The sequence below is a fragment of the Hypomesus transpacificus genome, unplaced genomic scaffold (assembly GCF_021917145.1).
Source record: "Hypomesus transpacificus isolate Combined female unplaced genomic scaffold, fHypTra1 scaffold_318, whole genome shotgun sequence".
NCBI classification, from domain to species: domain Eukaryota; kingdom Metazoa; phylum Chordata; class Actinopteri; order Osmeriformes; family Osmeridae; genus Hypomesus; species Hypomesus transpacificus.
Window position 1 is genome coordinate 42,500 of NW_025813846.1, and position 15,665 is coordinate 58,164.

The window sequence follows — 15,665 nt, forward strand, 5'->3', positions numbered from 1 at the left end:
GCCAGGTTCAGTACAGCAGAGAGGCGTACATCAGAGACTTACAGGGGGAAGAACCTGGGATCTTTTGATCTGTTGTGCAACCTCTTCTACTGTCATGTTTTTGATTCCACTTCATCCAATTATGTCGTAACGGATCAGACCAAGTTCAGCTCTAACATTTTTGTGATAAAACTGACTTAACACCTCCAGCCTTCTGGCTCCGTCGCCTTCACCTCTGGCCTCAATGGGTGTGTGTGTGTCTGTGTGTGTCTGTGTGTGTGTCTGTGTGTGTGAGCATGGTGAGTGTGTGTGTTTTATCAGCTCATCTCTCCAGGTTGTCCACAGCCTTGGACTGTGGGGGCTGGTCCTCGTGGGCCTCATATGCAGGAAGGCACCTACCTTCGCCCTCTCCTGGTCACCGTGGCAATGTGGGTCACCTCATCCAGTCACCGTGGCAATATATATAATCTAATCTCAAGCTCCTGACATGTGAGAAAACCCTGCATGACCACTGACCTTCTCTAGTACTACCTCAGGTCAGAGGTCATTCTGCCTTGCTCCCTGTTTATTGGAGTCAGTGGTGTGAGGTGTATGAGTCGTTAGATCCTCAGAGATAGAGATCTAGACAGGTGAGCAGGTAGATAGATCTACACAGGTGCAGGTGATTACACAACCTCCTTGGCCCTCTAATCACTATCCTGAGAACCAGGCAGAGAACCAGAAGGACGTCACAGTGCTTGTTTTTCTGGGTTGTACTGTTTTGCCTGTGTGTGTGTAGATATCTCCTGTAACTAGAACTGCAGTACAGAACAAACCAGGTGTTTGGTTGCTGCTTCTGGTTGCTGCTTCTGGTTGCTGCTCCTGGTTGCTCAACCATTGTTTGAGACAAACAACACAGGGTTTCTGGGAAACGCTTGGCTCTGAGCTCTGGTGAGCTGAGCTCTGGTGAGCTGTCAGTAAACATGCAGGTGAGATCAGTGAACGTGGGACAGACAGACAGATACACAGAGAGAGAGAGAGAGACAACAGACAAGGAGACAAACAGGTAGAGAGGGGGAGAGACAGACAGGTAGAGAGGGAGACAGACCGACAGGTAGAGAGGGAGAGAGAGACAGGTGGAGAGGGAAAGAGATAGACAGGTAGAGAAGGAGAGAGATAGACAGGTAGAGAGGGAGACAGACCGACAGGTAGAGAGGGAGAGAGAGACAGGTGGAGAGGGAAAGAGATAGACAGGTAGATAAGGAGAGAAATAGACAGGTAGAGGGAGAAAGATAAACAGGTAGAGAGATAGGCAGGTAGAGAGCGAGAGAGATGCCAGTTGATAGTGATGCCAGCTGATAGTGATGCCAGCTGATAATGATGCCAGCTGATAGTAATGCCAGCTGATAGTGATGCCAGCTGATAATGATGCCAGCTGATAGTAATGCCAGCTGATAGTGATTCCAGCTGATAGTAATGCCAGCTGATAGTGATGCCAGCTGATAGTAATGCCAGCTGATAGTGATGCCAGCTGATAGTGATGCCAGCTGATAATGATGCCAGCTGATAGTAATGCCAGCTGATAGTGATGCCAGCTGATAATGATGCCAGCTGATAGTAATGCCAGCTGATAGTGATTCCAGCTGATAGTAATGCCAGCTGATAGTGATGCCAGCTGATAGTAATGCCAGCTGATAGTAATGCCAGCTGATAGTGATGCCAGCTGATAGTGATGCCAGCTGATAGTGATGCCAGCTGAAAGTGATGCCAGCTGATAGTGATGCCAGCTGATAGTAATGCCAGCTGATAGTGATGCCAGCTGATAGTGATACCAGCTGATAGTGATACCAGCTGAAAGTGATCATATAGATGTTTCCCTCATGACAAGATTGCTCTTGCAAAACACATACAATCGATTCATTAAATATATATTTATTATATATATATTATACAAACATTAATTTGTTCTATTTATGTTATATCAACATGGTTTGGCTCTATTCATATGATATAGACCTGAGTTCTATGTATCTAATAAAAGGACATTTTGTGCTGTGTTGTGTGAGAGGCAGGAGCCACAGGTCACACAAAGCCCAGAAGGACAAAGGATTCTCCTGTTGTTAACGTCTGTTTAATCTGTCTGATGATTCAAATGCAGTATGAAGTCAGGGAGGGCTGATTTCACACAGCAAGCACTACAGCTGATTTCAGCACTGCAGGCAGGTCAGACAGATCGCACACACCAAGCATTAAACCAAATGTAATGATTCTAAAATGAATAGAAGCATTTATTTATATACAGAAAATGTTTGAAAGGGTACAAAGTTGGCAGGATAACGTTGTCATGACACAAAACCAAACAAGAACAAATATGAGCTGTACATTTATGAACACCAATATTTACATTATCATAATCTGCACTGTTTGATACCTATCATCTCTGTTTGTGTCTCACACAACCTTACACAACCTTGCACAACCCTTCACAACCTCACAAGCTGGGGTGAGAGAAGTGAGGCTGGGAGTTACCTGAGTGTGTGTGATGCCTGTGGGTGTGTTACCTGAGTGTGTATTGCCTGTGTGTATGTGTGGTGTGAAAGTCCATTGGTCCTTGTTGATGCAGATGAGGTCACAGATCTCCCCCCAACCTGCAGCTGTAAGATTCCTGTCTGCGATGTTAGCTTCCTGTCAGCGATGTTAGCTTCCTGTCCGCGATGTTAGCTTCCTGTCAGCGATGTTAGCTTCCTGTCAGCGATGTTAGCTTCCTGTCTGCGATGTTAGCTTCTTGTCAGCGATGTCAGCTTCCTGTCAGCGATGTTAGCTTCCTGTCAACGATGTTAGCTTCCTGTCAGCGATGTTAATCACAAAAGTGTGTCCGAGGTCCTGATGCAGGTCAGTACCAAGATTTCATACACAATAGTAAAACACAAAAAACGCACAACAGAACATTATTCATGAAGAAAAAAAAAGTTTTGTGTTGGACTTCAGAAGAGCTCTCCGTTGAACCGAAGCTGGAAGCAGGGAGGACCAAAACCAGTCAGAACCAGTCAAAGCCAGTCAGAACCAGTCAGAACCAGAAAGATCTGGAAGCTTCCAGAAGGACGGTGGTGGGCTGGATGACAACAACGATAACAGAGATTTTGGACGGAGGGATAAAAGAAGCCCGTCCTCCCTTGTTCAGCCGCTCCTCCCTTCCTCCCTCCCCCTCTCTCTCTCTCTTTATCTCCCCCTCTCCCTCCCTCTCCACCCCGGCAGTGTCTCAGGCTGTTGTGGTTTGGTCTTGAAGTGTGCCTCTGGTATGTGTCTTTGAGGTAAAATCCCGTCCATGTAGCTTCTATAGCCAGCTCCTGCTCCTCTCCTCTCTAGGAGGTGAATGCAGGGTTATCAGCCTCCTCATCCAGACTCACTACCTGTCTCTGTGAGGACAGAAACAGAGAGCTCAGTGACACAGTGTCCATCTAGAGCTACGTAGCTCACCCCATGCTAAGCTATGCCATGGTCTAAGCTACCTAGCCACATGCTAAGCTACATTACACCTGCTAGCTGCTACATGTGTATGCTAGTTATGCTAACAGAGCATGCTAAGCTACATTGCTAAGATAGTCATGTTATGTGGGAATTTCTAAGCTACAGTGCTAAGCCCAGTCATGTAAACTGATAACTGACCGCAGGGTAGGAGTACCCGTCAGGGCTGTGGCTCCTGCAGATGTGCACCTGGTCCTCCGTGGTCTTCTGGTAGACTGGGTTGTCAAAGTGGATTGTGTTGCTGGTCTTCAGACGGTAGTTTCTCCACAACACCATGGCAACGAACGCCACCAGAACCACCACGACTGAAGAAGAGAGAGAGGGGAGGAGGAAGGGGGGAGAAGGGAGGAGGAAGACAAGTTAACCAACTCTGTCTGACTAACCAGGTGTGTGTGAGGAACCTATAGGAATGTGTGTGTGTGTGTGTGTGTGTGTGAGGTACCTATGGGAACAGAGATGTACAGGGCGGTCTGGGTGGAGAGGGAAGTCCTGGGTATGGAGGCTAGCTCTGGTCTCCCTGACTCTACACAGGAGGAGTCAGGTTTCACACATCAACAACACACACATCAATGATGATAAAAATGTGTTCCTTTAGCAGACATTTGTTATCCAAATCTATGTATTGTATATACCCATCCCCATGCTCTACCACTGAGCTATACCCATCCCCATGTTCTACCACTGAGCTATACCCATCCCCATGTTCTACCACTGAGCTATACCCATCCCCATGTTCTACCACTGAGCTATACCCATCCCCATGTTCTACCACTGAGCTATACCCATCCCCATGTTCTACCACTGAGCTATACCCATCCCCATGTTCTACCACTGAGCTATACCCATCCCCATGTTCTACCACTGAGCTATACCCATCCCCATGTTCTACCACTAAGCTATACCCATCCCCATGTTCTACCACTGAGCTATACCCATCCCCATGTTCTACCACTGAGCTATACCCATCCCCATGCTCTACCACTGAGCTATACCCATCCCCATGTTCTACCACTGAGCTATACCCATCCCCATGTTCTACCACTGAGCTATACCCATCCCCATGTTCTACCACTGAGCTATACCCATCCCCATGTTCTACCACTGAGCTATACCCATCCCCATGTTCTACCACTGAGCTATACCCATCCCCATGTTCTACCACTGAGCTATACCCATCCCCATGTTCTACCACTGAGCTATACCCATCCCCATGTTCTACCACTGAGCTATACCCATCCCCATGTTCTACCACTGAGCTATACCCATCCCCATGTTCTACCACTAAGCTATACCCATCCCTATGTTCTACCACTGAGCTATACCCATCCCCATGTTCTACCACTGAGCTATACCCATCCCCATGCTCTACCACTGAGCTATACCCATCCCCATGCTCTACCACTGAGCTATACCCATCCCCATGTTCTACCACTGAGCTATACCCATCCCCATGTTCTACCACTGAGCTATACCCATCCCCATGCTCTACCACTGAGCAGTGCCTATGATGAGAATGGACATGTTGACATTACGCCCAGAAGTACTGACCTTGGGGGGGGGCAGCAGGCTGGCTGGGGGGCTGGGCTGTGGGGATCCTGGGTTCCGGTCTTGGGGCCAGAGGAGTTGGCCAGGTGGTGGAGGGGGCGAGAGTCCTGGTGCCTGTTGGAGCGGGGGTATTGCGGGGGGTCGGAGGGGGGGTCCTGGTGCCTGTTGGAGCAGGGCTATTGCGGGGGGTCGGAGGGGGGGTCCTGGTGCCTGTTGGAGCGGGGGTCTTACGGGGGGTCGGAGGGGGGGTCCTGGGAGTGGGGGGGGCATCAGGCTGAACAGGAACTGCAGGAGCAGCTGAAACATACAGGTCTGGTCAGAGAGATGAAGGGATAGAGCAACAAGATGGAAAGAGAGAGAGAGAGAGAGGGAGAGGGGGTTAGGTTTAGGGTACCTGGGACACAGCCCCTCAGGTTCTTGGCCAGCTGCATGTGGTCAGGGCAGGCACATGTGTACTTAGGGGCGTGGCTCCCCACCTGAGGTGCTGCCAGACACAGGAACTCACAGCCTCCATTGGCTATCTTGCACCAATCACGACCTGGGGTGGGGGGAGGAGGGGTGAATGTGTAGGTGAGGGAGACTTCTACTGATACAGGTACTGACTCGACCCGTCGTTTTGGTTTTTCATCGAAAATATCACGTGTTTGAAGAGCAGCACAGAGAAGTTCTAGTGATGTTCTAGGGTTCCGTACCGGCGGGCTGTTTGAGGTTGTGGAACAAGATGATGTCTTCCGGGGACGCCAGGTGCTCCGCCAGCGTCTGGATGTTTCCACCCGTCAGACGGCTGGCACTCTGGATCACGTTCCTGCTCACATCTGTCCAGAACACTCTCTCCTGCACACACACACACAGGCACACACACACACAGACACACAGGCACACACACACACACACACACAGGCACACACACACACACACACAGACACAGACACAGACACACACAGATAGGCACAATAAAAGACTGTACTGTATTTCAGTTCAACATGGTGTGTGAGTGTGGGTAGGGGTGTGTGTGTTTGTGAGTGTGTAGAACAGTGTGTGTAGGGGTGTGTGTGATGGTTGAGCTGACCTCGAACACAGCGATGCCCAGGGGGTGAGCCAGCCTGCTGTGGTCCATGATGAGGGTCCGCCTGCCCCCGCCCTGCACACTGATGCTGGACAGAGTGTGGAGCTTAGAGTCCACCCAGTACAGGCGCTGGTTCAGCAGGTCTGGGGGGCGGTGAGACCACAGTGACCATGACGGCACACACACACACTGACCCAGGGTGATGCCACACACACACACTGACCCAGGGTGATGCCACACACACACACTGACCCAGGGTGATGCCACACACACACACACTGACCCAGGGTGATGCCACACACACACACTGACCCAGGGTGATGCCACACACACACACTGACCCAGGGTGATGCCACACACACACACTGACCCAGGGTGATGCCGTTGGGCCAGACGATGTTGTCTGAGACCAGGGTGTTGCGGTCTCCTCCATTCAGACCCGCCTTCTCTATCTTCGCTGTTGTTCCCCAGTCCGACCAGTACAGGAAGCTGCCATGGCAACACAACACAGTCAGACCAGCTGCCATGGCAATGCTGTGGTGTAGTTAGTGTAGGCCTACTTGCTGTGGGATAGTTAGTGTAGACCTACTTGCTGTAGGGTAATTAGTGTAGACCTACTTGCTGTGGGGTAGTTAGTGTAGACCTACTTGCTGTAGGGTAGTTAGTGTAGACGTACTTGCTGTGGGGGTAGTTAGTGTAGACATACTTGCTGTGGGGTAGTTAGTGTAGACCTACTTGCTGTGGGGTAGTTAGTGTAGACCTACTTGCTGTAGGGTAGTTAGTGTAGACGTACTTGCTGTGGGGGTAGTTAGTGTAGACCTACTTGCTGTAGGGTAGTTAGTGTAGACGTACTTGCTGTGGGGGTAGTTAGTGTAGACATACTTGCTGTGGGGTAGTTAGTGTAGACCTACTTGCTGTAGGGTAGTTAGTGTAGACCTACTTGCTGTAGGGTAGTTAGTGTAGACGTACTTGCTGTGGGGGTAGTTAGTGTAGACATACTTGCTGTGGGGTAGTTAGTGTAGACCTACTTGCTGTGGGGGTAGTTAGTGTAGACCTACTTGCTGTGGGGTAGTTAGTGTAGACCTACTTGCTGTAGGGTAGTTAGTGTAGACATACTTGCTGTGGGGTAGTTAGTGTAGACCTACTTGCTGTGGGGTAGTTAGTGTAGACCTACTTGCTGTAGGGGTAGTTAGTGTAGACCTACTTGCTGTGGGGGTAGTTAGTGTAGACCTACTTGCTGTGGGGTAGTTAGTGTAGACCTACTTGCTGTAGGGTAGTTAGTGTAGACCTACTTGCTGTAGGGTAGTTAGTGTAGACCTACTTGCTGTGGGGGTAGTTAGTGTAGACCTACTTGCTGTGGGGTAGTTAGTGTAGACCTACTTGCTGTAGGGTAGTTAGTGTAGACCTACTTGCTGTGGGGTAGTTAGTGTAGACCTACTTGCTGTGGGGTAGTTAGTGTAGACCTACTTGCTGTAGGGTAGTTAGTGTAGACCTACTTGCTGTAGGGTAGTTAGTGTAGACCTACTTGCTGTGGGGTAGTTAGTGTAGGCCTACTTGCTGTAGGGTAGTTAGTGTAGACATACTTGCTGTAGGGTAGTTAGTGTAGACCTACTTGCTGTGGGGTAGTTAGTGTAGACCTACTTGCTGTGGGGTAGTTAGTGTAGACCTACTTGCTGTAGGGTAGTTAGTGTAGACCTACTTGCTGTGGGGTAGTTAGTGTAGACCTACTTGCTGTAGGGTAGTTAGTGTAGACATACTTGCTGTGGGGTAGTTAGTGTAGACCTACTTGCTGTAGGGTAGTTAGTGTAGACGTACTTGCTGTGGGGGTAGTTAGTGTAGACATACTTGCTGTGGGGTAGTTAGTGTAGACCTACTTGCTGTGGGGGTAGTTAGTGTAGACCTACTTGCTGTGGGGTAGTTAGTGTAGACCTACTTGCTGTAGGGTAGTTAGTGTAGACATACTTGCTGTGGGGTAGTTAGTGTAGACCTACTTGCTGTGGGGTAGTTAGTGTAGACCTACTTGCTGTAGGGGTAGTTAGTGTAGACCTACTTGCTGTGGGGGTAGTTAGTGTAGACCTACTTGCTGTGGGGTAGTTAGTGTAGACCTACTTGCTGTAGGGTAGTTAGTGTAGACCTACTTGCTGTAGGGTAGTTAGTGTAGACCTACTTGCTGTGGGGGTAGTTAGTGTAGACCTACTTGCTGTGGGGTAGTTAGTGTAGACCTACTTGCTGTAGGGTAGTTAGTGTAGACCTACTTGCTGTGGGGTAGTTAGTGTAGACCTACTTGCTGTAGGGTAGTTAGTGTAGACCTACTTGCTGTGGGGTAGTTAGTGTAGACCTACTTGCTGTAGGGTAGTTAGTGTAGACCTACTTGCTGTGGGGTAGTTAGTGTAGGCCTACTTGCTGTAGGGTAGTTAGTGTAGACATACTTGCTGTAGGGTAGTTAGTGTAGACCTACTTGCTGTGGGGTAGTTAGTGTAGACCTACTTGCTGTGGGGTAGTTAGTGTAGACCTACTTGCTGTAGGGTAGTTAGTGTAGACCTACTTGCTGTGGGGTAGTTAGTGTAGACCTACTTGCTGTAGGGTAGTTAGTGTAGACATACTTGCTGTGGGGTAGTTAGTGTAGACCTACTTGCTGTAGGGTAGTTAGTGTAGACCTACTTGCTGTGGGGTAGTTAGTGTAGACCTACTTGCTGTGGGGGTAGTTAGTGTAGACATACTTGCTGTGGGGGTAGTTAGTGTAGACATACTTGCTGTGGGGATCCACCACAATGGCGCGGGGCTTCGCCAGATCTTTCTGGAACAAAGTCTTTCTCCGGCTTCCGTCTGCCGTTGCCACGGAGATAGTGCTGCGGATGCTGTCGGTCCAGTAGATGTTGCCGTGGATCCAGTCAACTGCCAGGCCCTCGGGAGCCGACACGTCGCTGTCAATCACTACTCGGGGGGGGGCGGGGTCTTCTGCCGTAGCCAGGGACGCACTGGAGAGAGAGATGGAGAGATGGGAAGATTGAGATGGAGAGATTGGGATTTGAAAAAGACAGACAGAATGCAGACAACACATAATACAGAGAGAGAGTTAGAGACAGAGCGAGGGATAGAGAGAAAGACACAGAGAGGGAGGGAGGGATAGAGAGGGAGGGGGGATAGGAAGAGAGAGAGCGAGAGAGCGAGGTAGCGAAAGAGAGAGTGTGAGAGAGAGGGGGGGGAGAGGTGCAGACCTGTAGATCTTCTTCTGGGACAGGTCTGACCAGTAGATGATGTTGGCGGCCATGTTGATGTCGAGGGCCACAGCGTTCTTGAGGCGTGGGATGACGCAGGTGTACTCGCTCTTGTCCAGGGTCATCTTCCTCACCTCGTGGCGGTTGGTGAAGAACAGGTAGGCCACCGTGCCTGCCACACAGGAAGCGGTTGGTGAAGAACAGGTAGGACACCATGCCTGCCACCCTGGAGGGCCTCCAGAGCAGCTAGAACAACATGGCTCTGGTCTTGGTAATGGAAGTCTTGGTAATGGAAGTCTTGGTAATGGTAGTCTTGGTAATGGAAGTCTTGGCAATGGCGGCCATGGTGATAATGGTCATGGTGATATTGATGGTATTTACAGTGGTGGTAGTTATGGCGATGGTAGTTGCGGTGATGGTAACAATGGTGATTGTAGTTATGGTGATGGGAAGGATGGTGTTAGCGATGGTAGGAATGGGGATGGTAGTCATGGTTTTGGCAGGGATAGTGACGGTAGTCACGGTAACAGAAGGCGGGCTCACCGATGGCCTTGCAGGCTGAGCTACTGGGGTCCACCTGGTAGCCATCCTCACAGTCACACTTGTAGCTTCCCACCTGGTTCACACAGATCTGGCTACATGTGTCCGGACTCAGACACTCATCTATATCTGGGGGCAGGGGTCAGCAGAGAGACATGAACACAGAGGCTGAACACTGTACATAGAATCAGATAAGTTGTTAGAGTGTTTACTTGGTGTATGTGGAGGGCTGCCTGATCAAGCACTGTGGAGTGTGCTGCCTGGACCCTGACCCATCCTGGCTAATCTGAATGTTGACCACTCAGAGCATGCCCCGCCCCCTTACTCAGAGCATGCCCCGCCCCCTCACCCCACTGTCAGCCGCTGGTCATGCCACATGGAGCCTGACCAAAACAAACACCCCTGGACACGGGGGGTGGAGTGGGTTGGGGCAGGCGGGGGGTTGTTTCATGTCATATGTATGAAGACAGGGTGGTCAGATAGAGACAGGTGTAGCAGAGGTGGTTGGAGGACAGGGAGGTGTAGCAGAGGTGGTTGGAGGACAGGGTGTACCTTCACAGCGCTTGGTGTCGATCAGCTGGAAGCCAGAGGGACAGAGACACTGGAAGCCGATCTTCAGGTCCTGGCAGACGTGGGAGCAGCCACCATTGTTGTTCAGACATTCATTAGAGTCTGGGGAGAGAGGGGGAGGAGGGGGGGGGGAGAGAGAGGTGGGAGGAGGGGGGGAGGGGAGAGAGAGGGGGAGGAAGGGGAGAGAGGGGGAGGGGAGAGAGAGGGGGGAGGGAGGGGAGAGAGGGGGGGAGGGAGGGAGGAGGGGGGGAGGGAGGGAGGAGGGGGGAGGGAGGGAGGAAGGGGGAGGGAGGGAGGGGAGAGAGGGGGGGAGGGAGGAGGGGGGGGAGGGGAGAGAGGGGGGGGAGGGAGGGGGAGGGAGGGGAGAGAGAGGGGGGAGGGAGGGGGGGAGGAGGTGGGGAGTAGGGGGAGGGAAGGGAGAGAGGGGAGGGAGGAGGGTAGAGAGGGAGGAGGATAGAGATTTCACCACAACCTCTCCTGTGTTCTTCCTCCATAACCAACATTCCACAGCTCCAACCCGCAGAGAAGGAAACCATGATAACCCCGGTCATAGAGCGACCGTTGACACGACAACATGACCTGGCGTACTCACCACATTCCCTCAGAGGCTCGTCCGACCAATCACGGCAGTCCTTCTGCCTGTCACACACCTTCGCCATGGTGATGCACTCTCCACTCCGACACCGGAACATGGCTGGAGCCTCACACCTGCTGACTGGAGGGGGGGTGGAGATTGGGCACAGTGTGAACATGGTTGAAGGTTAAAGTTCTCTCTGAAGGGGGGAGCGGGGGGTGAAGGGAGAGAGGAAGGGATGGAAAAGGAGGGAGAAGGAGAGAGGGGAGATAGGGATGAAGAGATGATAGGGAGGAAGAGATGGAGGGGAAAGCCAGGCGTACCGTTGACACAGCCCATCTCGTCACTAAGGTCTCGACAGTCATACTGGCGGTCACACTGACGGCTGCCATGGATACAGGAACCATCGCCACACTCAAACTCATCAGGACCACATGTGGTCCGGGCTGGGGGAGGGAGAGGGGCGGGGAGATGTTAGCTTCATGCTCAACTGAGGCCAAAAGGTCAGCAGGTCAGCCAAAAGCACGATGAGGCCGTCTCCCACCAAGCCAATCAGGACACTCACAGCATCCGTCCTCGTCGGAGCGGTCCAGGCAGTCGGCCCCCCCGTCACACCTCCAGCTGCCGTGGATACACTCCCCGTTCCCGCAGGGAAACTCGAGCGGCGAACAGGCGGGCGTGGCCTGCGCGGCCAAAGGGGCGGGGCCACATCCCACCTCGTCAGAGCCGTCGGTGCAGTCCGCGTCGCCGTCGCAAGCCCACAGCAGCGGCACGCACGCCGAGTTGCTGTGGCAACGGAAGGTGGAGGAGGAGCAGCTGGCGGGCGGACAGGAAGCCTCGTCTGAGCCATCATCGCAGTCCGGCTCCTCATCACACCGGAAGGAGGAGGAGACACACTGACCGCTGGAGCAGCGGAACTCACTGGAGGAGCACTGCTTAGGAGCTGGGGGGAGGAGGGAGGGGGGAGGGGGGAGGAGGAAGGGGAGGATGGAGGGGGGAGGGGAGGGGGGAGGAGGAAGGGGAGGGGGGAGGAGGAAGGGGAGGATGGAGGGGGGAGGGGAAGGGGGAGGGGGTTGGAGGAAGGGGAGGATGGAGGGGGGAGGGAGGGGAGGGGGGAGGGAGGAGGGGAGGAGAGGAGAGAGGAGTGGAGGAGGGAGGAGAGAGGGGGGGAGGAGGGAGGAGAGGATTAAAAAAGGATAGAGAACAAGAAGACTAGAGAGAACAGGAAGAGGAGAGAGAACAGGAAGAGGATAGAGAACAGGAAGAGGAGAGAGAACAGGAAGAGGAGAGAGAACAGGAAGAGGAGAGAGAACAGGAAGAGGAGAGAGAACAAGAAGAGGAGAGAGAACAGGAAGGGTTTTGCTCACCACAGCTCCCCTCATCAGCTCCATTCTCACAGTCCACCATGCCATCGCAGTGCCAGGAAGTAGGAACACACTGGTTCAGACGGCCGCCACAGCTGATCTCTGTAGACCTGCAGGTCCTCAGCACTGCACACGCACACACACACAGACACACAAGATGAGCCTTATGGGAGGTGAGGTGCATTGTGGGAGGTGAGGTGCATTGTGGGAGGTGAGGTGCATTGTGGGAGGTGGCTCACTGCAGGTTCCAGGAAGCTCGTCAGTTCCGTCTCCACAGTCGTCTGTCCCGTCACACACCCAGCGTATCGTGATGCACTTCCCATCTCCACACTGGAACTGGCTGCTGCCACAGGTGGACAGAGCACCTGGAACACACACCACACACAGTTAGTGACTGGGGCTAGCTCAGCTGTCCTTATTTCTGCAGCTGCCAGTCTGCTGGATCAGTAATGACAGACTGGACATGAGAAGCTGTAAAATGGAAAAGGAAAAAAAGAGGAGAGGGGAGGGGAAAGGTGGAGCTTCGTACAGGTACACACCTCCACACACCCACAAACATTCCTGTTTCAGCAAACCAGAGGTGTGTCCGCATTCCTTTAGGAGGGGTGAGGAGGGGATGGGGGTGAGGGTCACTACGATAACTGTCTCCCAGAGGGCTTGGTTGTGGAGTCCTGACTGACAGGCTGTGAATCTGTTACATTTATTTTATTCTGTTTCAGTCCGAGGGTCCACCAGACTCAGTACAGTACAGTAAGGTACAGTAGATCAGAAAGGTGGTACTGGGCCTCTCCTCTCCTCCCCTCCCCTCTCCTCTCCTCTCCTCTCCTGTCCTTCCTGTCCTGTCCTGTCCTCTCATGTCCTGTCCTCTCCTCTACTCTCCTCCCAGAGAGCGTCCAGTAGGACTGTTTACTGGGTTTAAAGTTCATTTGTTCAGAGCAGTCAGGAAGGGGCGTATGTTACTGATTACTCTGATTCTCTGATTCTCTGATTCTCTCCCTCCCTCCCTCCCTCCCTCCCTCCCTCCCTCCCTCCCTCCCTCCCTCCCTCCTCTGGCAGAGCATGTTGCTGATGACAGAGGGGAGGCACATACAGCTGATCATGTTTGACTCCATGTTCCGGGAGATTCTCTGCTCAGGAGCAGAAACACAACACTCTCTGTAGCTCTGCTGGAGGTCTGAGACAACCAATCACACAATGGACAATACAGAGACACAGAGAGAGACAAAGAGACAGCGAGAGACAGAGACAGACACACAAAGACAGAGACAAGAGAGAGACACAGAGAAAGACAGACAAGAGACAGAGAAAGAGACACAGAGAGTGAGAGACAGAGAGATAGATCAGGGGTCTGTACAGCTGATTCAAGCCAACAACACAGGTCTATGTACAGCTCTGTCCAGTCCCAACATGCCTCCTGGATTTACATACTGGTGTCTGACTGGTACTGGTGCGGTTTCCCAGCTCCCAAGAATGTGCCTCCGGATAAACACGGAGAAGACCGTGAAGGGCCGCTACGCGAATAACGACACCGCAGAGGCCGGCGCGCATTAAGTTCAACACGTGAGCGAGAAGCAAGGGTCAACATGTCAATGTGGCGGGATGTTGCCACATTCACAGGTTGTAAATGTTAGAGGTGCGCGCTCGGCCTCGGTGGTGTGAGCACGGTAGGAAAACAAGGTTTAGGTACTGGCTCTTTGATAAGAGACAGCTCCCACGCTGCATTTAAGTTGAAATGTGATGCACTGTCGGCACCTATGTAATATTGGAGATGATAGGCTATAGGCTCGTTAATTGCACATGAAATAAACATTGAATAAATAAATATTCAGCGGCTTTTCCAAACCTGCTCAAGACATTACTGATTGGCTGCTGGATCGAGTCAACGGAAAACAACGAATCGCCTGCGAAGTGTTCATTCATGCAAGCCTACATGCAGGGAGAAATACATAAATACAATGTGTAGCTTACTAAATAAAATAAATTAAGTGTCATTTATTAAACACTAAAAGGAGGGTGGGAGTGTTCTTCAAGATTTCAAGGCGGTTTAGGACAGTTATACACATAGCCAATTACCAGCGCTTCCATAATTTGACCTACATTAACCCCTCCCCCTCAGAGAGCCCGCGAGGAGAAGACGTATCAACGTAAATAGTTAACATTTATATTTAGACAATTTGATTAGTTTCTGCTCAAATAAAAAATTAAACTCCCATCGCAAAGCTTTGGCAAACCAATGTATAACTCAAATCTGCACATTGATGAGCAGTTGAAAGAGCTTAACTTGTAAAGGAATAAAGAGCTGCTCTTACTGTGAGCCACACCAACAAGCAGGAGCAGGGCACACAGCACGCACGGTCCCATCTTCAGCAGGTTGGACTCCCACGAGACTACGGTAACGCTAAATCGGTAAACACTATATTGATATCTCTTTAAAACCAAACAAAAACTCGTACCAACTGCTCCAGGTAAAATACGTTTTCTGACTCCGGTATTGCTGGCAGCGGTATGCGTGGATGAGGCTGGGGAGGATGCGCACGGTATGAAGTGTTTGGCAACAACATCACAACCATTTCACTGTGGTCCATAAGGGGGGCGGGGTCATGGGGGGCCCGGGAGCGAGGGCGGGGTCTGGAGTGGTCTGATCATTTTACTATTGTTTAACCCTTTCAGTGTACGTATGTCCATAGGATGTGTATGTGTGGGTGAGAGAGATAAATTGTGGATGTTTTCTTCCCCTCACACTGGTACCGCACAAACACACACACACACACACACACACAACACAGACACACAGTGCACACACACACACACACACACAGTGCACAGGGAAAGGAGGCCTGAGGCCCCCGACTCTTGCTTCAGGTACCAACACAAATCAAAACATGTTTGTCCAAACCCCTGATAACAGAGCTCCACACGCCCACGCACACACACCTTCTCTCCACAGGAACCTTCATAACCTCTATCCCTGACCTGCCTCACCTTCAGCTTATCTGTACAACAACAACATTAGCAGTTCCATAACGGTTCAGTAGAATACGGGGATCTCGGGTCAGCAGAGTCATTAGATGGTTTACTACCAGATACACGTCTGAGATAAGGTAACACCTTGGAGATAGGACAGAGAAAGATATAAGGAGATAGGGAGAAAAAGGGAGATATAGGGAAATAGGATAAGAGAGGAAGAGAGAGTGTGAATGTAGAAAACCCCTTTCCCCACAATAAACTGAATTCAGATAAGAAGGAATATATATATATATATATATATATATATATATCCAGAGAGAGAGAGAAAGAGAGAGGAA

The 15,665-nt window shown here is 51.3% G+C and overlaps 1 protein-coding gene across 1 annotated transcript; it reads right to left on the reverse strand.

Annotated features, from left to right (window-relative positions):
- Window positions 1–1,945: 1,945 nt before the first annotated feature.
- On the reverse strand, window positions 1,946–14,856 carry ldlra (low density lipoprotein receptor a). Its single transcript, XM_047016145.1, has 18 exons — window positions 14,670–14,856; window positions 12,600–12,725; window positions 12,364–12,486; window positions 11,562–11,939; window positions 11,320–11,442; window positions 11,015–11,137; window positions 10,405–10,524; window positions 9,856–9,981; window positions 9,313–9,484; window positions 8,845–9,072; window positions 6,465–6,583; window positions 6,098–6,237; window positions 5,721–5,862; window positions 5,423–5,566; window positions 5,032–5,325; window positions 3,926–4,006; window positions 3,625–3,788; window positions 1,946–3,374 (listed from the first exon to the last, which is right to left on the reverse strand). The coding sequence occupies exons 1-18, from the start codon at window positions 14,719–14,721 to the stop codon at window positions 3,321–3,323; spliced, it is 2,709 nt and encodes a 902-aa protein (XP_046872101.1). The 5' UTR covers window positions 14,722–14,856; the 3' UTR covers window positions 1,946–3,320.
- Between the last annotated feature and the right edge of the window lie 809 nt (window positions 14,857–15,665).

What these genes read in the sequence shown, in the direction of transcription:
- ldlra (XM_047016145.1), bottom strand. Translation starts at nt 14,721, where the DNA reads ATGGGACCGTGCGTGCTGTGTGCCCTGCTCCTGCTTGTTGGTGTGGCT. An exon ending in GCTTGTTGGTGTGGCTCACA is followed by an intron (nt 12,726 to 14,669) that starts GTAAGAGCAGCT and finishes TGTGTGTTCCAG; the next exon opens with GTGCTCTGTCCACCTGTGGC. An exon ending in CCTGAGGGGCTGTGTCCCAG is followed by an intron (nt 5,326 to 5,422) that starts GTACCCTAAACC and finishes TGTATGTTTCAG; the next exon opens with CTGCTCCTGCAGTTCCTGTT.